Source organism: Numida meleagris, chromosome 1, assembly GCF_002078875.1.
Source record: "Numida meleagris isolate 19003 breed g44 Domestic line chromosome 1, NumMel1.0, whole genome shotgun sequence".
NCBI classification, from domain to species: domain Eukaryota; kingdom Metazoa; phylum Chordata; class Aves; order Galliformes; family Numididae; genus Numida; species Numida meleagris.
Genome location: NC_034409.1, coordinates 119,307,959 through 119,333,345, shown reverse-complemented (window position 1 = coordinate 119,333,345; position 25,387 = coordinate 119,307,959). Strand labels below are relative to the sequence as shown.

Below are 25,387 nucleotides of genomic sequence, written 5' to 3'. Positions count from 1 at the left end.
TGATGTGTGTATCTCCACAGTTTAGTCTTTTGTGTAGTAGGAAGAGGGTTGACAAATGCACTGGATGTTCAAGGTGCTGTTTCCAGCTTCATTCCGTGTTGTGTTTCTCCCTCAACTTTTTGGGATAAATCACAACTTCTCCATAACACAGCTACATAAAACAAATTTTAGAAGTTGCCTAAGACATTTAACTCCTAATATTTCATCTTGATGAACTAGGACCATATAAATCAGACAGATACGACTGCAGACAGACAATACAACTGGAAATGACAAAGTGAAGAATTCCCAACACCACAGTTCACAATGATTCTTTAAAACAGCATCTTAACGCTTCTGAATAACACAAATATATTTGAATATACATTTCAACATTGCAGATAGAACAAGGAAACGTTTCACCTTTCAAAAACCAGTAGCCAGTATCTCTTATAGGGGAAGACCTACAGTGATACCAATTCTGTCAATATCTCCTATTTCTAAGGCACTTATTTACAGATCACTTTAAAACACTCTCTGCCAAAGGAACACATTTCTTACTTCTTTACCATTAAAGAATTGCTAAAGCAATGCAAAGCTCTCAAACTTACAAAGCTGTAAAAGGGATATGGTACTTTTTATTTTTGTACAGATATTTACACAGACAGTCTGAATGGCTGAAGTTGTAGAGACCTCTGGAGATCACCTGGTCCAACCCCTCCCTTGCCTCCAAGAAGGGTCACCTAGAGCACATTGCACAGGATCATGTCCAGGCATGTTTTGAAGACCTCCAGAAAAGACAATTCCACAGCCTCTCTCAGGCAGCTTGTTCCAGTGCTCCGTCACCTTCACGGTAAATAAGTTTTTCCCCATATTCAGATGGAACTTCTGTTTGCGCCCATTCCCTCTCATACTGTTGCTGGGTGCTATAGAAGAGTCCAGCCCCATCCTCATGACACTCCCCACTTAAGATATTTGTATACATTGATAAGATCCCCTCTCAGTCTCCTCTAGGCTAAAAAGGTTCAGCTCCCTTGATGCTCCAGCCCTTAATCATCTTTACACCACTTTGCTGGACTCTCTCTGGAAGACCTAGAATTGGACACAACCTCACCAGGGCTGAGCAGAGGCAGAGAATAACCTTCCTCGACGTGCCAGCAATCTGAATGTCTTCTTGGCCAAAAGGACACATGTTGGTTCACGGTTAACTTGTTTTCCACCAGGATTCCCAGGTCCACAGAACTGCTTTTCCAGCAGGTAAGCCCCTAATCTGTACTAATACATATGGTTATTACTCATTTAACCCCCAATTCCTGAGCTTACCTATGAGGATGTTATGGGAGACAGCATTGAAAACCTTGCTGAAGTCAAAGTGGACAACAACCACTACTGTCTCCCCATCTACACAGCCAGTCATGACATCTCAGAAGGTTATCAGATTGGTTAAGCATGAATGCCCCTTGGTGAATTCATGCCGATTTTTCCTGATAACTCTTTTCTTCCACATGTTTAAAGATGACATCCAGAATAAGTTGTTTCATCAGCTTCCCAGGAACAGAGGTGAAGCTGACTGGCCTGTAGTTTCCTGGGTCCTTCTTCTTGCTCTTTTTGAAGACTCAAATGACAGTGGCTTTCCTTCATTCCTTGGGCACCTCTTCAGTTTTCCATGATCTTTCAAAGATGACAGAGAGTAGCGTAGCAATAACATCTGCCAGCTCGCTCAGCACTCATGGCTGCATCTGACTGGAGTACATGGATATGTGAGTATCAGGTTTGCTTAAATGATTTCTAACCACAGGAAACTGTCTTTCTTCAGACTTTCTCTTTTGTCTCCAGAGTCTGGGATTCCTTAGGGCTGCTGGTCTTAGCAGTTAGGACTGAAGCAAAGACATTCAGTAACTCTGCTCTCTCTGTATTCTTCATCACTAGGGCACCCATCCCATTCAGGAGTGGGCCCACATTTTTGCCTCATCTTCCTTTTGCTACTGTTGTAGCAGTAGTCCTTCTCACTGTCCTTGACTCCTCTTGCCAGATTTAACTCTAAGTGGGCCTTAGCCTTTCCCATCATATTCCCGCATACTCTAACAATGCTCTTATATTCCTACAAAGTGGCCTGTCCCTTTTTCCCCATATACTACGTACTTACGTACTCCGGATTTACCCAGGAGCTTCTTACTCATCCATGCAAGTCTTCTGCCCACTTTGTGTGACTCATAGGGATGCACCAATCTGAAGCATGGAGGAAGTGATGCCTGAATATTAACTGTATGTACTGAAACACCTACCTTGTAGGGCCCTAAGCCCACAGGATTCCTCCAAGCTCAGAAAGAGGCCAAAGTTTTCTCACCTGAAGTCCAGGTTTGCAATCCTACTTATTGCCCTGCTTCCTCCACACAGGATCCCAGACTCCACTCATCTCACAGTCAATGCAGCCAACGCTGCCTCCAACCTTCATGTTTCCAACAAATTGTACTAATAACTTCAGTGCTCCTAAACCTTGTACTAGCCTTTTGATCACTTAAAAAAGCCACTTTGCCAAAACCAAAGTGAAACAAAGCTAACAATTAAAAGTTTTCTGTATAAGAAAGGGGTACCCCCCAGGCATTTGGGCCCCACCAGTTACAGGTCCAGCTTCTGTGACAATTCTGTTGTTGCCACTCAACTCATGAGATCCAGCCTTATACACAGTACAGCATGTCTCATCATCTCAGTGATTCTGGCTGCTGTCCTTGCAAGGGCAGCCTACACTTGTCACACGATGGTGTAAACTTGCAATTTCTAAAGGAAAATACATTGTTTTCTTCTACCGGGGAATGAGCCCCATGATAACAGAGGGATCAATGGATGCAAGATAACAAGAGTAAACTTTAATTCATCATTATATTCAATTACTGAAATTAATGCTGCACAGCTGGATCCCGGATTACACTCCAGGTTTATGACTGGTTCTTCTACAACCTTCATGCAAGTGTACAGCTTGCATTTTAAAATATGAGAGTATTTCTTTTCTCTGTTATAAGATGTAAATACAAAAGCGCCTTCTACTATCACTTCTGTAGTTTGGAAGGTTGGAATTACATTCAGCATTACATTTTTCAGGGAAAATAGAGAAAAAAATCTGTTTTGAACTGTTGTCAAAAGGAATCACTTATAAAGGGAAGAGACATGCGTATCCAACATCAATTATTACAATCACATAGAGCTGAAACAGAAACAATTTCTTATTTGTACATATTGAACAGCAAAAAAGTAATATATATACACACACACAATGAACTTAACAGAGATGCAAACCTGAAACTGTTTTATCCATGAACAGTAAAGAACAACTTCCCCTTAATTACTTTGTGCATTCCCTCCTCATTCAGAAGAAGAATTTTTTCTTACTGTCCTAAGGCAGAAACATTCAAATCTTCCCTTAAAGCAAAAATAACTGAACTAGTGAATTAACACATATTCACCTGAGATCATTCTGAAATACAGGACAAGATCGATAATGATTAATAGTCAAGTGCACAACAGTTTATGTCATTTTTAAAGTGAAATAGCATTTATACAGAACAGGTTTTGCTAAAGAGAATTATTGAAAACAGTACAGGAGGAGATACCATGAGGATCTCAAGCAGCTTACTCTTCCACTTTCTTCCATTCAATATTGACCTCCTTCCAACTTTCTGTAAGACAAAAAAAGAGGGAGGGGAAGGAAGAATAAAAGGAAAAAAAAATAATGATTAAAAGCACTTCTTCTTTAACTCAGCTTAACTCATGATTATGTCAGTTTCTCTCAAGTCTGAAGTAGTTTTATGATAAGTACTATAGGTAGTTGAATTTCATATAGGTCAAACAGAATAAATTAAAAAGAATAAATATAATCTACATGCGTATCCGGCTTGATTAATGGGGAAAATCATCCCCAAGAAAAATAAAATAAGTGAGACAATGCTTCTATCCTTTGTTTATATCTGGAATTAGTTATTTCTTTTTAGACTAATTATGTTGAATACACTTGATAGCCACTAGTGGCATATTGAAAGAAAATGAGCTTGACTACTTTAAAGCATCACATAAGAACATTCATCCAAGCACTGAAAATGTCACAACTGCAGTGGTAAACAGAAAATTATCATTTGTAAGTTCTACTGAGGAAAGCAAGATCAAAGCTAAAGGGCCTGTGCTGTACTACCCATCAGTTTAAAGAAACAGAGCCATAATGATATTTGGAGGTAGGAAGGATGAGGGCAAGAGTGAAAAGGAACATTACGTATACTTATTTTTTGGTCATTCCAAGCCACACATCAGTAGGGAGTCTGTATGTATCAGATCATGGAATCATTAAACATTCTGTTCTCCTCTGTCATAATGTAGGATATATTATCCATTTTTAACATGATACACAAGAGGGAAAAATAAAATCAATGTCACAGAAGAAACCCATGCAATTTTTAGCACCTCACACCACTATTTTATTGGTCACAGAAAAGCATCATTCATATGCAGCCTTAATTACTGCTTAGTAATTAAGCACAGCTGCTTAGTAACTATACCACATGAGTGGAATAAAAATCACAGGAGGGAAAAGTTGTATTCTGCTTACAGAAGTGCTCGGAAATACTGAGAAGTGTTAATGTACACATAGATCAGAGTACCACACCAGCCACAACTCAGATTAAGACGTGCTGAGAAAATAAAGATTGAGATTTACACCCAGATTCTGCATTGGTCAGGTGGCTCACAGAAAATCTGATCTCCAAATTGAAAGGGAGTTTATGGCTACCATCTTTGCAGGTGAAAGAAACAACCAGACCTATAATAAAGATCACTGCAGCAAATAGAGCTACAATTTTATAAAACTTTTTTGTGTATCTACCACTATGTAGATTAAATTCAACTATTTATCTTGTGATATCTTTGTTATAACAAGGCAACAAAATTATAGATGAATATTAAGTCAAAATAAAAAAAACGTCAACAGTGTACTCAAAATGATTCAAACCTGCAAACTAAGTAAGGAAAAAGAAAACAATTTTTGAATGTACTTTCATTCTATCACCAAACACTAACACAACTTGATTTTGTACAGCATCCTACGTATAAGCTGTACCCAAAACACTTCGCAGACTTTAATAACGTAATTGCAGAGTTAAGCTGAAGGAAAGGAGAACAATTAAGTGCTGCAGGCAAGGAAGAAAACATAAGCTCTCAGATGGGATTTGAAACAAAAGGGAGAATCAAGGTAACTGTCTCCTGTTTTAAGTAAAGAACAAATAAATGTCATAAAGCAGTATCAAAACGATTCATTTTACCTCAATAGCATCATCCATTTCTGTGTTCTCATACAACCATTTTAGCTTGTTTCTGATTTAGGAAACTCTTTCTCTGGAGAGCTGTCATCACTGAGGTCACTGTAGCTTTCACTGTTAAAAGCAATACACAGTTGGAAAACACGTACAGCAATACATGTTTGATTTCAAGCCCTCCCACACAGATGATGTATACGACAAACACTTTCCTCAGATGTACCCCATTTTCAGAAAACTATTATAAACTAATGCTCAATTCCGGTATTTTAGAATGTATTCCTCTACAGGAATCGGCTTAAGTTTGAAGTCTAGGAACTGATGAGAAACAATATTTCCCCATATAAACAGGATAATCAATTTGTGTTCTTTTTCCTCCTTGGATACTGTGTGTTCATTCCACAGTTTGCTGGTGCCATTCACATGCTATCATGATCAACAGCATGAAGAATAACAGGTATTCAGTGTTAGACTAAAAGGAATTTCTCCTTTATGATAAAGAAAATTATATTTTAACCAAAGGAAAAGTTAAGACTTTATTTACTCAGAAATCTTCTATTTATACTTAAATTATGATTCTCACTCTTGCATTTTCATCAAGGACTATTCTGACTCTTTTTCCTTACGTTTTATCCCCTTCTGCTGTATCCTGAGAGAAGCTGATTTTTTTTTTTTTTTAAACAGAACAAGCTGCCATGCAAGTGATCATTTTATAAGTGGCTAGAACAAGGAAACAGTGAAGGACAGGAATCATCACACTGACTGAAAGAAAGAAGTGCCCACAAACCACATTCGTAGCCAGCTGGACAGGGTCTTGCAGAATCTATTCAGCGACATCTATCAGGTCTCAAGGTTTGTCTTAACTCTGCACAAAATGCACCTCTCCGCAAAAGTCTTCATGGCCTCCCCCCATACCATGCTTCACCTCTACAGTTTGCTTCGCTGATATATGAATGTCCCAAGATCAGAAGTCAGCAAAGGGAGCCCAAGGAACTGATGAGCATGTGTGAACAGTAATAATGCTAGTCAGTTCTGTGATATTGCATATGGTTAACAGAATACAAGCGGGGATCTCTAACCTCATTTGTGTGGGAGCACCAGTACCTGCCTTGGGCACCACATCTACTCCTACTACTGCACACCTGTCTTGCCACATCATGTTCTTATCACATAATTTTATCCTTCAGACAGCAGGTCCTCAGTCACATAACTGGGCCATCAAGCACATAAGCAGCCTATGACCTACCTAGACACAGCATTATCGGTTGATCTTCAGTAACTGTAATGTTTCAAGGGGAACTATGTAATCCCACAGTTAGAGATCTTGGATGTAGACTATAATGCGCAATAGTAAATAAACTTCACTCAGTCATACTGGTGCTTATGAGCACTGCTTTCTAGCCTGAAGTTCACTCTCTCCACTTTGCAAAAAAACAATTAAGTCAGCCACTTTAGTAGAGTGCAACAGGAGGAATGGAACCAACTGCCATCTCATTTAATTTCTACCTCTGACTGCTTGGAAAGACCCCCACAGTTACAGCAAATCATTGTAGCAACTTCTATAAAAGACAAGGTAGATATTCCAACTGTTCAAACAATTATTAAGACTTCATCTACAGCATTCTGCCTTTTCTCTGCAAGACATGCATGTCATTGATGCAACTCTTGTAAAGAGCGCGTCATATCAGGCTAACTACAAATGCTCAATTTGATTGTTCCACCAGCTGGCAAACAATTACACAGTTCAAGTGAGGAAAGTGTTGTTAACATTATGATCGAGCATGCCAGATGCACACACAAACACAACATCACTGACACTGTACTTACTTCTTTCTGAAAGTACCCATGGAAACATGGAATAAAAATTCAGTATTATTAAAACATGATTACATTTTCACATCAAAGCAAAATAGCAAAAATTGTCTACAGAACACAGAGTAAAATTACTGATTGCAGAGAGGCGTGCAGTTTCATGGTAACTCTGGTTTAAACCCAAAACCTTCAGAGAAGAGTTCCATTACACTTTATCTCTTATTGGCTCTGCTGCCTAATGGCATGACAAAAACACATGCCAGAGTTCCCTATACCTTTACAACACCCCCAGAAATCTAAGTAAAAATTCTTAAGCACCAACTAGGTGAATGGAGAAGAGCCCAAGTTCATCGCAAGGAGAGAGACTGTACAGTACAACATTTGATTCCACATCCCAGTGAAGGGCTCTGGTCAATACATTCTTGACTATTTTGCAGTAGCACCCCACACTCTCTCCTAATTTAGAGTTCTGCTGGGTGTAAGTCTGTTTTATTTCTAACAGGCAGGCCACAGCGGCCAGAAAGGTAATGCAAATACCTAGGGAATGGTCAGCCCTTGGGCCTCAGACTCAATAACTGTCATTTTCATAGTTTTAGCTGTTTGAATCATTTCTCTAACCATCCCCAGATAGCTGTGGTATTGTGTTAACAAAGAACAACTTAGGCTCCCATAAAACCTGAACCTCCTCAAGAGCTGAGCTGCAAACAGGCACACATGAATCCTGGCATATCTGGGCTGGAGAATTATATCCTCAAACCAATACTGATGTCAAGTTCATAAGATTTACTGTGCTATAAACCATATTCATTTGAAAAATAATCTGAAGAAAAAATCCAGATAATCATTACCTATCAAGAATAGATATGTGCTTCTTTCCAAATTACACTGAATTTCTACACAGATACTAAACACAAAAATCAAATGGATATTTTGTGCTCATATCTACTACTATTATGTGCGCAGCATAAGCTTTATTTAAATGTGTTGGCTATGCAAGCTGCGGGGGGGGAGGGGAAATAAATAAGCCTGGCTTTTTATTTTAGGAAATCCTTTTTCACACTGAGTCCTCCAAAGAAATAAGCTTATATTTCCTTCAGTAACATGTATTTCTCTCAGTTTGTGTAAAAACTAGTATCTTCAGCAAGAAATTCATCTTGTTTGTAACCATTCTTGCAACAGCAGACTCCCACAACAAAAAGCAGCTAGTGAGCAGCACTAAGGCCACCAAAGCAGTTCTAGTCCATCTTATTTTTTCCCCCCCACAGGGCCTTATATTTATACTTCAGATCAAAGGAAGAACAGAACAAAACACTGAGGACACAGCATCACTACATCCAGTCAATCATTTCAGTCTTCTAAGACAGTCCACTGAGTGTGTAGAGATGAAGAATTTCAGGCACTTTGATCTTTTACTAATCAAGCCATCATTAATGGAAATACAGTTCCTAGCTTGGATTTTATTTTGCAGTGAATTACAAGAAAGTTGAAGTATGCCTATATTCAGACTGGAGTTAGGAAACACTCTCTGTTGAGAAGTTACATTATGGGTTTTTGCTTTGTTTCAGTACTCTTCCTCAGATCCCTGTCTTCACAACATTAGCAATAAAATCAGCTTCCTCTCTGCACATTGTCCATTATTACAAAATTCAGGCCCATTGCAGATATTTTTGTTCTACTGACAGAAGTATCATCACACGTTTGCTATGCATCAGTCTAATACACGAAGGAGACAAGATAAAAGATTCCCTCCCAGTATGATATGGAAGATAGCTGAAAGCTAGGGGCACAAGGGCTATCTGTGGAGTGCTGTAATGCTTCACCTCAGCAACCAATCTCAGCTGCAAAACTACTAGAATGAAGACTCGTGAGCAACTTTAAATCTGTATTTCTCAATCAGCTGCTTATAAGCACCAAACTGCCTGCTTTCTATGTTTTTGTCAAAAAACATGGGGAACTGTGAAATAGGTACTCCTTGTAAGTTCTATTTTTTTCACTTGGAAAAAAACTAAATAGTTGACACAGTTTCAGAGGAATATTTTTCATCTTTTTTTTAAGAGTATAACTGACCAAAAAAAGCCTTTTCCAAAAATGTAAGCAACTGAAACATCTGTTACAGTAATGCTATTCCCAGCAAAGGCAGGAGCTAAGCTAAGTGCATTTCTTCATCAATGCAAATTAAAGATAAATGTAATTACATTTTAGTAGAGGTTGTGAATGTTTGAAATAAGTAATTGTTATAAGCTTTCTAGAACCTAGTAAAAACAAATCTATCAATTATTATTATTTACCTCACACACAAAAAAATCTGAATGACTAAAATCACAGCTATTAAAACATTGTGGAATAATATATGGTTATAATTGCAGTCAACTCTATTCCTCAATGCATATTTTCAGACTTTTGTCTCTATAGAGCAGTACTATCCATCATCAGCATATTATTCTACGCTTCCAGAAAACACAATTCAGTTAAAGAATCCCTTCATCACATAGTCTCCTCACTTCCAACACGCCAGACACCTGCACTCACATAACTGGACCTGGGATAAGGTTTTCATCAGGACACAATAACAAAACCCACAACCAAGAGGCCAGAACATATCTGGGTCAGATAAAAGTTCCCACTTTCATCTGAGTCTCAGTCATGGGATTCCATTCATACAGCATCAACACATCTTCATCTAAGCTTGATATCACCAGCTTCTTACCAGTCAATGGAAACAAGCACTTCTAAGGTATAATGCCTCTAAAGCACTCAAGAAGTCAAGTAGCTTATCCTAATGGTTAAGAGTACATATTCTCTAAGTGATTGTACAAAATGACTTGGGGTGACTAGCTCCAAATTGTCTTTGATGTTTTGTGTTGGGGTTTTTTTTGGTTGATTCTTTTTTGTTTGCTTGGGTTTGTTTTACATCTCTGTGGCAGTCAACAGCATGACTACAACTCACGTAGTCAGTATAGCGTGAGGTGAGCAGAAAATCACCTCCTTGAATTTGATTCAAAATCTTGTTATGACACGTCTTAACTTTAATGTTCAATGACATCATTACCATTTAGAGGTCTAAAGGTTAAATTAGAAATCCTTTCCACTCAGCAGGTGGATAGGTTAGTATGAGTGGCTGTGCTGTAATGAGCAATGAAATTCCCTCCTGAAAGTTCTTCCTGTGCAAATGCTCCTATTTTAGCATTAGAGCGTTTTCCTTTTCCAGCGTTCACTTTCTCTGGGCAGGGCTTTCTGTGTTATTTCTGCAGCCAGACTTAACTGGGTAAGAATTCCACTTCATTATAAGTTAACAGAGAAGGCCAGAAAGCAAAATTAACTTCACTTTGGTTCACTAAAGGCTTTTTACTTCCTTCTGGTTGTAATACATGGATCTGACTGTAGCCCTCAGAGTCTCCATAAATGAAGAAGACAAGGAATACACTCTTCACAGACACATTTACACCAGAGTTCATGCTGAGCTTACGCAGGAGTAAATATATCAATATATGAACTCATTTTCTTTTCCTGGTCTTCTGAGCTGATGGACAGAATACTCCCTCGAACAACATGACTGTGAAACTGCAGGCAAATAAGTAAGAAAGATTACCTTGGAGACAATTTACATCCACGCTGCAAGTATGCATTAAGCGTTCCAGTTGCTGCAAGCAACAGCCCAAGGTATGGAGGTGAAGGTTTCATAGGTCTTGAGGAAAATTCTGGGTGGAATTGAACTCCCACAAAATATGGGTGATCTACAAGACAAACGTCATAAAGAAAATTAAAAGATCTAAAAAGAGGATAATAGAACAACTGTTGGAATAAAAGTTTCTTGAATATATCACACAGGAGTCAAGAAACCAGATCAGCATGTGTGAATTTAAGGGTAGGGCAGTGGTAACCTCAACTTTCTTTTTTCCATGGAAAGCAACTGACGAGAGAGGCAAAAGGTTAGTAAAGCAAATTAATGAAAAATCATCTCGTGATTCAACCTTCATGTGCCCAATGATGTAACTAAAAGCTAAATTATAAATATGTACAGACATGCACAGAGGAAAAAATGCTACATAGGCAACCATAATTTAGCCATTTCATGTTATCTTATAGTGTTTTGGTAACCAAAATTTGTATTTATGCGTGCATATTCTGAACACGCATCTATACACATCTAAGGGGAAAATAAAATAGTTTGTAAAAGACTAGGCATTACAATACAGCAACTCTTTACACACTAAGAGATGAACACTGAAGCAACATACAAAGAAAATTGGGGAAAATTAGTTTCAAATAATTTGGCCTGGAAGGGAACTGTTGGATCATTAAGTTCAGTTTCCTGCTACTGAATGAAGCTACATCACGTAGTGTCACACATAAAGGCCAAAGGTCTGCTGTAACACCCTCCAGGATTTTTTACTCCCACTGGAAAGCTGTTAGGATAGTCTCTCATTTTGCTTAGAAGCCTCTTCCTAATTCACAAGCCATCTTTTTTTTTTCTTTTTTTTTTTTAAACAGCCAAATTATATCCATTTCCAACAATGCACTTCTTTCCTTCTGTATGTTCTCTGATGAAGGATGACAACATCATCATCATTCAATGTCATTTGTTACACTAATCAATATATGCTCGTTTGCCTTCTCTTAAATCTTCAGCTGTTTCTCCAATCAAAGCAACCCATGAATACTGCTTCTGCATCCATCCTATCTTTCTTGGAAGGATAAGGATGGAAGAATATTTTTGTGCTCTTTCATGTTGTGCACCTGTTCCTTCTCTAAATATCAGTTTAAAGGAGCTAACGTTAACCCTTTCTACTACCAGGACCCAAGACAAAAGTAAGCTCAGATCTTCTCTGATTGGCCAATTTCCAAAACAGTCCTGAACATTCAAGGAATTTCTCTGCAATACAGAATAAGTGATACCAAGAAAGCAGGGTTTTTTATTCTCTGAAGATAAATAATATAAACAAGTATACTGCTCTTTGCTATACCAAAAAAAAAACCTGAGATCCTAAACTTATCCCAAAATTTCTCTCTACTATGCAATCTAGTTCTTTAAAGCAACAAAATAAGACAAAGCATCAAATATTTCCTGTGGGGATATTTTCCTAAAAGCTTTGCCTAAGCTATCTAGTATACTGTTATTTCTGTGCTTCCACTTCAACCCACTCTCCTCTCTATGATGATTGTTCTTCTTCTTTAGTAATCAGTCTCCTTGCAGCCTATTGTGAAATAATTCCAGTTTTTACTCCTGCTCCCATTCTTTTTACAGTAACATGCAATTTAAAAATCCTGCCTGATTTATTTAATGACACTCTTTATAAGAGTTGCTTAATGCAGGACAGATAAAATAGTCTCCCAACCAGTCATCAGCTTGTATAAGAGAATTAATCTATCAGGAACAAATTAAACGAATACTATGACAATTAGTAGTTTATGAATTCGTATGTACTTTTTGCTCTGAGTTTACAGTACAGCTGCTTGATGCTACAAATAGATGTCTATATTCAAACCCTGGTTCAAAATGATATGAATGTTATTCAGTATACTATGCAGCATAAAAAGAATTCTCAGAAACATCTTGCCAGAAATAGAACTCTGTAGAATGATAATGTTGTCTTACAATAAATTTCTGTTCGTATTTATCTAAATCAATGGCATTTGAGGTCACTTAAGAAAAAAAAACTTGTAAGGTAGTCCTCACATTCAGATATCTCACAGTCACCCAGCCAGTGGTGACTGAACAGTGGGGAATTGCTCAAGGATTCAAGCAAAAGCAAAAAGAGCTGAACTATGTAAACATTCAATGACTATAAGAAAAAAAAAAAAAAACAGTGTAGCCCCTTTTCATTTTGGAATCTTTTAGAAAAGGCATCAAGCCTTACTTGGTAAAGTTGTCCCATCCTATCAGATTTCCTGTGAAAGACAGAAGTTTGCTTTCTATGTGGTTTTCATACCTCAGGTTTTTTTTTTTTTTTTCTGATTCTAATAGGGGTTATTGTAAGAGACAAATTGAGATTGAAGGTAATTCCAGCAGGTCTCCAGTCCTACCTCCTGCTAAAAGTAGGTTCAACTTGAAAATCAAATCAGGCTACTGACAACTTCACTTAGTCAAGTTTAGATGGTCTCTGTCTGCAAAGATGGGATTTCATGTTATTACAGAGATGTTTTTTAGTTTGGTTATATTGTATGTATACATATTTCATAAACTCAGACAAAATAAACCAGTTATTGAGACCTGACTGCAACTGCAAATTTGAGGGTACTTAAGGCCAATGTAAGCACAAAGCTGGTTTTCACCTTTAAAAGGCCAATGTGATCAGGAGAGGTCGCTGATGACTGGAAAAAGACAGTAATCAAGCCCATCTTCAAGAAAGACAGGAAGAATCATCTAAGGAACTACAGTACAGTCAGCCTAAACTTGATTTACAGCAAGATTACAAAATAAATGCTACTCCATTTTCAGACACACAAAGGACAGGAAAGGAATTAGAAACAATCAGGCTCGGGATGAGGGAAGAGCAGTAGCTTTCCTTTATCCTGACTTTAGCAAGGCTTTTAACATGGTTTCCTAGCAACCAAATTAGGAGCTATGGAAGGAATGGGTAAACTACAAAATGTCTTCAAAATGGCTAGACTGTTGGGTTCAAAAAACAGCGGCAAGAGAAGTCCAAATAGTTGCATATTTGGAGACAACCAAAACTTGACTGGATATGGCTCTCAGCAACCTGATCTATATCTGAAGGTAGCTGTCTGTTGAACAGAGGGTTGGAGTAGACAACCTCCCAAATCATTCCATGATTCCACATAGCTCTGACCTAGAATTATGATGTTTTGCAGAAAGAGTATGCGTCTTCTCTGATAACCTGATTCATGCACAATCCCTGAGGAGAAGTATAAGACAGTGGTTCTTAAAAGCTTCTGAATCTTCATTTATTGTTGTACTCAAGTGGAATCGACAGTAATTCCTAATACCAACCTGGCTGTTTCAACAGCTAAGTACTGATCTACTTGCCATTTACCTACTTATAGTTTACGTAGTTTTAACAGATACAGAAAGTAGTATAGACAAGTGAGGCACTTACTCTGCAGTTCAATCATTTCCATTCTGTTTCCTTCCGTATCATGGCCAACAAATTTCAAACCTTTCTCTTCAAAGCAATGAGTTAATTCTGGGTTCACCTGAAATATTTAAAACAATAGTAGTTGTAGTTTTATTTATCTTTTGATGTAACTTTTTTGATATAATTGTAGTGCTTTTATTATGTATGTTAGAACAAAAATAGCTGGAAAAAAGCTGAGAAATTTTGCTTTCCTGTTTTGATGATTCTCAGGTAGAAACTTTCAAAAAGTAAGCATGCTTATGTTAACATGAGATGAATTGGTAACTTAAAAACTTAACAATAAATACAAACAAAAGATTAAAGCCTGAGTCCCTCTTGCTCGCTATCCTCCTGATTTTGAAGAGCTTGCGTTCCTCATTTCTGAAATGGCCTACCATAACAAGGGGGAAGGCTGTTCAGTTCAATTGTCTATGGCATAAGCTGTCATTCAAAAATCACCCAAACAGGAGCTCTAGAAAGAGCTGTTTCATCTCCTTCGTGATGTTCTACCTACTCCATTAATACTCAAATAGAACACCCTCACCACCACTGCACTCTCTTCCCAGCTTTCTAAGGAAACTTAGCATTGTTTGAATCAGATTTTACCAGGCATACATCTCATAGTTTAGGTCCCTTTAGAGATACTTAAGGAGTCAGGTGTTTTCTGAATCACTTCTGAACTAACTCCGTGTGCCAGCTACTGTCAGTCTCCTTGAACAACAGCATTTTGAGGACACAGAGATGCCTTTGCTCAGATGTTCTCAAACAGTGAACAGGACCTATACCAGAGGCCTGCAGAGTTGGGACAATTGCTAGAAAGCAATTACTAGCCTCTAATTTATAGATACCTGAAGTCTGCCTACATTTAGATTATGGAAGAATGTGGACTTTCTGAGCATAACCTAAGCTCAGTCCACCCAGGAGCAATACACTTAAAGATTATAAACCTATACCTCTTCAAATATCTCACAGGAAGTCAAGTCAGGTAGCGGTTAAAAACACTTTAAGAAACAGTCTTGTTAAGACAGTACACTACACTATTCCCCTTTATTTAACGCTTGTAATAACACCTCTGCAATACCATGGCCAGTTTCAGGTCCCTCAGCACAAGAAAGATGTTAACAAAATACTGCAAAAAGTCTATAGGATGTCCACTTATGATGGTTAGGGGACTGAAGCACATACAACACAGAAGAAGAGATTGAAGGAGCTAGGTTTGTTCAGCCTGGAGAAGAGAAGGTAAAGTGTGGAGCTGGTTGCTGACCTCAGCTATCTAATGGGATGGCATAAAGAAGATGCAGCCAGACTCTGCTCAGAGGTGCAAAGCAGAAGAGTGAGACAAAAGACGCAAATCAAGCAAGAAAATTTCCTAGTAGATATAAAGGAAACTTAGTTCACAATAAATGGTTAAGCACTGGAACAAATTGTCCAAACACACTAAGCAATCTCTCTCTCCAAACAATTTCAAAGCAAGGCAGGACAAAACCTTGAGAAGTCTGATCTAATTTTGAAGTTGGCTCAGCCCCAAGCATCTACATAGTTGGACCAAAGCATGGAAGTTCCTTACAATCAAAGCGATTATCTAAACATTAGTAAACCTTGTTCTATGGTTACGGAAGAAATCTCCCACTGGCTTTAAGGAGAATCACGTCTACCAAGTGAAACATAGTTTAAGTTTTAAGATTTGAGCACAAAGTCCATTAGCAGTGCTTACCTCATATCGATGCCTGTGTCGTTCCTCCACGAACATTTCATCACCATAAAGTTTCCCTGAAAATACAACAAAAAAGAAATTAATACTAATGCATTGCTCTAATAGTAATTAGAGATATGCCTAATAATTTAAATCTCAAAAAATTTTGATGGGGAAAACATTCATACTAAATATTCCTCAAGCAGAAATGGCTTATAAACTTCAGTTTAAATCAAAACGTCTAACTAATAATGAAAACAGACATCTGAGTGAAAAAGCAACATGAAATCCCTGCTGATTTTACAATAGTTGTATGCAAAATGTGTGGTGAAGGAAGTTCCACGGCCTTTTACTTTTAACAGCTGTTCCGTTTTAATAGATTACACTTGCCAGATGGCATACCCCCAGCGACAAACAGAATATTGCTTTTCTCTCTGGTTTCTGATCTTTTTAGCAAATGACTCTTGCAGCTCTCTGGAATACTCTGCATTGCAAACCAACAAGAAGCAAGTTTAAGGTACGCAGCAAACCAGAATTTAATTACCTCTCTCACAGCCACAGGCCAAACTCTGCTTTATCTTAGCATCATTAGGAGTACTGTCTCATTTAGGATGTTGGTACAATAACAGAACTGCCAAAAATGATCTCCAAGATTTTGAAGAGTGATAACACTGCAAATACTAAATACTAGAAGTAGATTTTTCATTAAATGTGCATGCATACTACAGTTTGGTCTCCTGCTGAAGTAGACAATTTTTAAAAACTCAGAAGGATACTTTCTGTAAGTTCAATACAGCTTAATATAGTAATAGATGAATATCGGGGCAGGGCAATACAGGAAGTGTGCCCATAGTTATTTACTCATGAACAAGAAACTTATTTTACACAGTTTTAATATCACCTGTATTACTACTGTATAATAAAGACCTAAATAGGCTAATAAGAAATCTAAATATTACTGCTTATTTAAAGCAGCGTAAAGCACTGGGTTCTAATTCAGCTTTTCACTGAGACTTCCAGTTTCTTTTATTTCAGGGAAACAGGATCAGAGAGAATAAAATCAAGGAAGCTGTTTGCTTGAGGTTGTCATTCTTTAACAAAATCCTTTAACATTGTACAAAAAAGGCAAGTGAAAGAACAAAAATGTAACTTACTTAAAATAGAATTTTGTGTTTTGAAAACAGTCCTCCTCTTCCCTAGTCTCATTGTTCCACCCATATCTCCAGGATTGTGTTCTGGCATGTCAATGACCTTTAGAGAAAAATTGTTTAAACACTGTTATGTCCAGCATAGAAAAAGAACAACACAACAATCACATAACAGGCTTAATAGATTTATAGGTAGTAACATCACTCAGTTTTCTGCCAAGCATTTCCAATTATTATTTCTCTTTGGTTTTCCTAACGCTTCATTCTCAGTGTATACTAAGTCCTTTATTGTACTTTTCTTTATATTATTCTTTATATCTAATGTTCTTTCTTACACAAAGAGGCAGAAAAAGCGATTTTGTTAAGACACTGAAGTCCTCTTTTTTGAGAGGAAGAGGGTACAGGGCAGCAAAGAGAACACAACACTTGCAGCAAGGCTTTGTAACACTGTAAAAGCAGAGTACCAGAACTGGTGACTCCAGCATGCGTGTTATCTCAGTGATACGCATAAGTAACTTCCAGAGAGAGAAGATTAATGAAACTTCCCTCCTAAATCACCTTTACCAAATAAAGACTCAGCTGGTTTTTTTGTTTGTTTTGTTTTTTTCAGAGGCATGCATTAACAACACTAGAGGCAACTGCCATGAACTGGTTCTCTCTGAACACCAGGCAGCACTTCTCTGCTGTGCAAGTGACAGAGCACCACATAGGCTGCCCAGAAGCTGTAGAGTTTCCTCCTTGGAGATCTCCAAGAGTTGCCCCACCGTGGGCCTGGCACCCTGCTCTGGGTGTACTGCTGGGGCAGGGGCTGGGCCTGATGGACATAGAGGTGCCTACCAGCCTCAGGCATCCTGTGATTCTGCATGATTCTGTTTCTCAGACTGCCTAAGGGTCCACAGAATACTGGGCTACCTTACATGAAGAACATGCTATTTAACACTTAGAGAAGAGGATGTATGAAGACTGCTATTGTGGACTGAAGCAGAAGGGTCAAATGGCTGCTTTGTGGGTTAAATTAAATCTAAAATGGTGGAATTCGGTGGCTGGGAGAAACAACAGCTTAACAGAAGTAGTGTGTTTAGTTTTGCTCAGTCAGAAAAATCTTGATGAGCCTCATAATTGTGCTGAGAGAATGTCTGCCTCAGAGAGGTAAAATTATTCAGAACAGTAGAAACACATGAGCCAAAACTACAACCTACATCCCTGCATTCTCTATATACACTTGGTAAGAAATATAATTGATGAGAAAAGGTTCTAAAAATACAAATATTCACACATACGGGTAATCTGGAATTGGATTTTTATTAACCTTAATTTGCCCTCTGGGAGTAATGAAAACAATTTCTGATGATACACTTCATAAAATGAAGTTATTCAATTTAGAAGAGATGGTGGAAAGTGCTTAGCCTTTGGCCTTGTGCCAATGCATTTCAGCTGTGCAATTATCTCTGCATAACCTTATACCTTCAAAACGTTATTTATAAACTATATAGTCATTATAAAATGTCACGAGCAGAAGCTGTGATCAAACTGGTATGATATTACAAATCCTCTAATTACCTCCCAAAAACACGAAGGTGAGGACTGTGCAACGTGTTCAGCTTAAAAATATATATAAAAACACACAAACCAACACCAACTCAAGAAACATTTGGAAAATAATTCAGTAAACCCACATTACTTCAGAAACGATGAGACTATCTAGTTTCCTTCCATTCACTTAAAATGTTAGAATGTTTACAACAACCTGTGTGTATGTCAAACACTGCCCTCTGAAATCACACACAAGTTTTCCAGGAGGTTTTTTTTTTTTTAAATATATTTTTTCCCCTCACTTGCCTACACTCATACCACAGAATTTCAAAGTTGTACTCTTGTCAAATGGATATGAAATGGTCACAAGCCGCTAAAAACGTTTCAAGTATGTGCTTCTCTTCCAATCACAAAAGTTCCACTTCAGTGGCTGCTTAATGAACATTCAGAGTTCTCAAGAAGATTATTACTACATTTTCCCCTGGTTTCTCCGAAAAATTTAGATTTCACCATTTTCTTGCTCTTTATTATTTCCTGGGCTAAGATCTTCTATAAAAACATTATGAGAGTAACTCCATGAATAGAAGGAAGGATGGGGATACAGTGAGGGAGAAGGAAACAGCTTGAAAGACACCGCCTAATTCAAACTCAGCGTTAAAACAGTGGCTCCAAATGAAGTGGAACAATCTATGCAGGTCACAAGAGATTTCACTAAATTACTGTGCCTAAATACGTTTTTCAAGAAAACTCAAAATCAGCCATTATCAAATGGCTCAACGCCAGGCTACGAAAGCACAGCTTTATCAGCTCTGCTGATGTCTTTTGCCACAATTTGGGTCAGAACCTGACATGGAACTACAAGCCCAACAAAAATTCCACCAGAAGATTCAAGCATTTCTCTCAATTTGTCTTCTGAAAATTCTGGTTCCCAGTCTCAACATCTACAGTAGAGTGGTCAGCACCACGCAATCAGAAGAGGATTTAACCCTTAAAGCTTGCATTAGCATCTGGTAAGTTTTAATTGAGGTATATTTCAAGAAATTTCACACTATAGAACAGTTCAATCTTGTTTTAATCAGTGGGAGATTTTCTGCCAATGTAAAACCTCTACTGAATTTCAGTATCAAGTAGCTTACTCTGTGCATTCATGTTTTGTTACAGATACGCTGCATTATAAACTAGCTCTATCTTCCTCAACATTTAATGTTTATGATAATACAATAATATAAAAGGCTTCAAATATTAATTTTTGTTGTCAGGTGGGAAAAGGAGTCCTGTATTAGTAACACAGCTACTCTGAAACAAGATCTTCCTTTCTGATATGCTCCGTGGCTGTGCTCAACTTCAGCAGCTACCAGCACACAACCCTCAATGTTTATACATTACATGAGTTTGCAATAACATCTGTTCAAGCAGCTTTCAAAGGAAAAGCACCATTGTTGCTCCACTATCCAAGGTGGTAATAAGAATCAGAAAACCAATCCACATTATGGAAAACTTTGCTCTATTTTACAGAATTTATTTGAACAGATAAAAGACAAATCATCAAGTGCCTGTTACTCTGAACAACTGACTAGATTCTTCAAAGACCTTGTGCTTCCCTCCATGAAATAAGTCAGTTCTTACCATGCATTAGCTCTTTGAAGAATAAAGAATGGTAAAGAACGAGAGGAACCACAAGCAACAAAAAAGCATCAGTAGGGAGGGTGCAATACAAGGTAAGGCGTAAGTTAGTCTTCTTTTTTTGTTTTTGTTTTTTTTTAACCTGAATCTCTGAAAATTGTCAGTACTACGGAGATTTTACAGGGATCACATCTTTACACCCCTGACAGTCAACATCAAACAAATAATAAATCATCGACACAACAAACCACATCATAGATGTAAAACAGTCCAAGGGGTATTAAATCACACTGTTGATGAATGGCAACTTTAACTATCCATGAAATACAGTTTCTTTGAGAAATCTACCACTTGGGTTGTTTCACTGTTATTAGAAAACATAAAAGTTAATGAGAAAAGTCCAGACACTCAACATACAGGAGCCAAGGCCCTGAAAATGCAACAATGTGTATCACTTTACTAATCACTCCAGGACCATTAAGCTTTGTCTGTTTTGTTTCAGGTCCTGCAATGTCAGAATACATCTACCTTGGTTAACTTGGGTTTTTTGTTTTTTTTTTTCTCCTAATCTCTTCCCCATCCCATTGGAAGGGAGGGGGAGAGTGAGTAAAGGCCTGTGCGGTGCTAAGCTGCCTGCTCACTGTAGTAGGAGAGCATTTTTTCACTCTATTTTGCATATTTTAATAAAAGAGTATGTTTATTCAGAAAAACATCCTTGTACTTTTTAAGTTTTAAACAAACAACAACAAAAAATCAAAACTGAATTTATAGAGAGCCACTGCAGACAGTTGTAAATGTTACTCTAGTCCTGGTGCCAAAATCCTGTGACAAATCTAATTAGCTCAATAAGCATTCAACTGAGTCCACTCTGCAAAACCATGCACACACAAAAAAAACCAACAGCTCAAGCCAAGCACTGCAACTTTAATTGAAGCAATTTGTTCTGATGAGCAAATCTGGTTTTTTTTTCAGCTCTTCTTTTATATTTAAGTTATAACTTTCTACAGGAGATAATTAAGGCTGAAGTAGTTCTCAAACTCATTGACAGTATAGTTATGCTTTTTCCCAACTTCCAACCCCTTCTGCTTTTGTTTTCACTGAATGGTTTAATGGTTTGGGTTGAAAGGACCTTCAAGATCATCTGCCTATGCAGTTCCAACCCCCTGCTGCAGGCAGGGCTGCCTCAGGCCCCATCCAACCTGGCCTTGAATGCCTCCAGGGATGGGGCACCCATGGCTTCCCTGGGCAGCCTGAGCCAGCACCTCACTGCTCTCTGAGGTGTTATATGGAAGAGATATTTAGTCCTCTGGAAAGCTCCCCATGAAGTGAACAGCAGCACTGCAGATTTCTTCCATGAGTTGTTATCCTCCTTACAACAAATACATCATAACCTTTCCCATCCCAGCTGGAGATCTGGTAAAACTAAAGCAAGCACTGCTTATCATATAAATGTAATTAAGGCACTGACTTTAAATTCTAGGGTTTCCCAATACTGTAAACTATACTGTAACAAAAAAAAAATAAAGATGATGATAGCGTAAGGAGACAATTTCAAAGGTACAACTTTGTGAGTTAGATTATCTCACAAAGAGTACTTTGTCTCTACTGTCTATCCAACAACTATGCACAACTCATCAGTTTCAGAAAACCAAAGGGATTGATACATTAATTTCATAGCAAAGATTAATTACCTTAATTACATCTGCCAGCCACTTCAAGGATGCTTCAAGTCTCATGCTCTACACTACATTTAATTATTTCCTGCTTCCACCTAGAAAAGCTTTAACTGGCCAAAGACCATCTTGTGAGGAAGAATTTTAACTCTAGCAGATGATTCGCGACCTGCAATCTAAATCCCTTTTATTTCAAGCAGAAGTCATGATGTGCAGCATCCATATAATCTTTCCTCATCTGTTCTGCCTCCTTCAAAAACCTGATAAATTTCACTGTCCAAACTGTAATGTAACTCTGCACTCCTTACACTAACTCTCTAACCCTCAACTTGAAACTACAAGAATTTCTCCTAATTTGCTTTCCTTATTTGCATCTACACAGGCATTTGGAGTAAAGTTCTGCATGACTTAAAAGAACAAGTTGCTTGACTGGTTGCATCCATACCATCCACTTCAGGAGAGCTAAAAGGTGACTCACTTCTGTCACAAGGTACCTGTGAGTACCACTAAGATGACTGGATTCAACAATGGGCCCCAGCCTACAGTTAACATGACAGCACAGACATACTTGTGCGGTTCTCATTTGCTACGAGATCACAAAACCGAAGTAATTACAAGTCTATATATTCATTTTTATACGCAAATATAGTAGACACTTTTAAAATATAAAATCCAACTCCAGTAAGAGAAATATGAGAAAGTAAGGAGAAAAAGAGAAAGAAAAAACGAAAGTGGATATGTGGATGCATGTGCAGAACCCCTAGCAAGAAGGCAAGTGAGAACAAATGGGTCTAAAAATCATTCTTCATTTAGTAACAAGCTTATGAAAGCCTGTAGGAAATATTTTACCTATACTGTTCCAAAGAAAGTAACATCTAGAGAGTAATATCACCTCTATACTACGCAAATCAAGTAGGTATTTAATTAGTATGACATCAGGTGAACACGCCCAAAGTAATTCAGACACCCTCTGTGAAAAGTGTGGGTGGCAGGATAGAGATCACTCCAACAGATAACATGACAATCCCCTCAAATGCTACGCACAGATGTTTACTGAGCAACCAGCAAAAGAATGCCGATACTGCCACACCACAAAAGTTCTAGGCTGTCATCAGCTGGCACAGCATCATACACAACATACAGCTGCCACAGCATAGCAGGAACTCTCCTACAAAGTATCACGGAGCCCATATAATTTCTCAAAAGCAAATGGTGCCCATACAAAAACCATTATTATTCTCTTCACTGCACTTCTAATAGTTTGGGTCTCCGATGGCAGAATGAAGTCAGAAAGCATATGAAGTTTTAAGTTAAAAAGCACAGGTCAACAAAAAAAATTGCAGGGTTCCATTATTCAGTACTTTACTGCACTTTATGTCAAGGTTGGGAGGCAAATAAAAATAGAATTAAGTTCTCCCTTCTGGGTGACATTTTCATTCTCGCTCTTCCTCGCTTTCAGGAGATACGTTTTTTTTTTGTTTTTTGGGTTTTTTTTAATGCTTTGTGGGGGGCAGGTATTTATTAAAAAGAAAACCTCAGCTGCTATGTTTTATTTATTTCCCTCTGTACTCAGCCCTGGTGAGGCCCCACCTCAAGTACTGTGTCCAGTTTTGGGCCCCTCACTGCAAGAAAAACATTGAGGCCCTGGAGCGTGTTCAGAGGAGGGCGACGAAGCTGGTGAAGGGTCTGGAAGCACAGGCCTTATGAGGAGCGGCTGAGGGAGCTGGGGTTGTTCAGTCTGGAGAAGAGGAGGCTCTGGGGAGACCTTATCGTTCTCTATAACTACCTGAAGGGAGGTTGTAGTGAGCTGGGGGTCAGTCTCTTCTTTCTTGTAACTAGCGACAGGACAAGGGGGAATGGCCTCAAGTTGCGCCAGGGGAGATTCAGGCTGGACATTAGGAAATACTACTTTTCTGAAAGAGTGGTCAGGCACTGGAGTGGGCTGCCCCATTCCAGTGGTGGTTGAGTCACCATCCCTGGAGGTGTTCAAGAAACGTTTAGATGTAGTGTTGAGAGACATGGTTTAGTGGGGTTATTGGTGGTAGGTGGATGGTTGGACTGTATGATCTTGTAGGTCTTTTCCTACCTAGCTAATTCTATGATTCTATGATTTGTAATTCATTAGAATGACATAGTTACAAATAGAACAAATAAAGCACTCATCTCTCATTAAATACACCCTTCCATACAACTATGCAACTGATCTGATTTCCTCAGTTTTTCTTCTCCTTACACTCTCAGGCATGTGTTCAATGTCAGTTCTCACTCCTGGATGTCTGCAAGGTTATTACAAACATAATCTAAGTCCTCAGCTGTTGCACAAAATCTCTTCTTTGCAGGTATCAAACAAGCATGTTTCACCACCTCTATTAGGTACATGAGAAAATAACCAGTAGAAAACTAGTAGAAACACAAACCAGGACTTCTGTGACACCTAACCTTGTCCCTACATTTTAGAAATAAGGCAGCTAATACTGTTGCCTTACTGTAGAAACCGACAGATTCCCAGGTGAGCCTCTTAACAGTTCACACTTAGATTTCATCAATTCTATCTGGACTCTAAGAGTAAAGTGGGGTTCTTTTAACTTATTATTTCAAATAAATGTCCTCCCAGTGTCACGTGAACTTCACTTTTGCTGATTTCACAAGGACGCGATGGAATGAAAAAGAAATAAGGTCACTAATGAAAGAACTTCTAGAATCTGCCTCAGTTCTTTGCTTAAGCACTGGCTCTTTAATGTCACCCAAAACAAAGAGATGATTAAGTGTCTTGTCACCCAAGCTCTAGTCACAAAAAAGGCAGATAAGTTAGGTGAGAAGGTACTAGTATAAATACACTGAATACATGATAGGGCTAATGTTACTGAATTTAAACGGCACTAATTTGTGCTAGAGAATTCATACTGTTTCTGTTACCACCACTTACAGCAAGAGAACGCAAAACTTGCAAGGAGTCTAGCTACCTCAAAACATATTGTATTTAGGAAGTTTAGAATACCTTCTTAAGAAAAAAATATTGTGCACAAAATCAAGCTGTGCAAGAAAGCAATGGTTGTTGATCTACGTTGTTTGCAGAAACAGCATGTCTGCTGCGATTTGTCAAAACTTATTTTTCAGTTAACACATTAAGCAATAGTGAGGTTTTGTTACTTTTGCCAGGTTCTTGAACAACCGTTAGGCTTCCTTCTCCTCAGTATAGACCAGCGTTAATAGTTTCATACAAAATTAATCTGATCCCCACCACCGGCTCGCTGTAATTAGACAGGCCAAATGATAATCCCCATGAGAAGCCACAGTTAATTAAATATATATTATCTTTTAGCCACAATACAATAATCACCAGGTGCTTTTATATATATACACTTGAAAACAATAAAAATATAATTCCATATTCTTTATATGCAGATTTAAGAGCTTTTTAATCATAGGAAGTGATGGATGCCAGAAGGTGAGAGTGCAGAGATGGTGAGAAAAATCCACTTTAGTAACATCTCATAGGAAAACCAACGTTTGTCCTTGTTTTGATGCTTTGCCAGTTTTGACATACAAAGGC

At 38.1% G+C, this 25,387-nt stretch overlaps 1 protein-coding gene across 3 annotated transcripts in view; it reads right to left on the bottom strand.

Annotated features, from left to right (window-relative positions):
• The window catches only part of CTPS2 (CTP synthase 2), a 63,006-nt gene continuing 37,946 nt past the window's right edge, over positions 328-25,387 (bottom strand). For all 3 annotated transcript variants that reach the window (XM_021409706.1, XM_021409719.1, XM_021409712.1), the window contains 6 exons: positions 17,012-17,108; positions 15,879-15,934; positions 14,147-14,243; positions 10,678-10,822; positions 5,283-5,393; positions 328-3,653 (listed from right to left, as the gene is read on the bottom strand). In XM_021409706.1, coding sequence (XP_021265381.1) covers positions 5,324-5,393; positions 10,678-10,822; positions 14,147-14,243; positions 15,879-15,934; positions 17,012-17,108 — 465 coding nt within the window. In that variant the 3' untranslated portion in view covers positions 328-3,653; positions 5,283-5,323. The remainder of the gene's footprint in view (positions 3,654-5,282; positions 5,394-10,677; positions 10,823-14,146; positions 14,244-15,878; positions 15,935-17,011; positions 17,109-25,387) is intronic.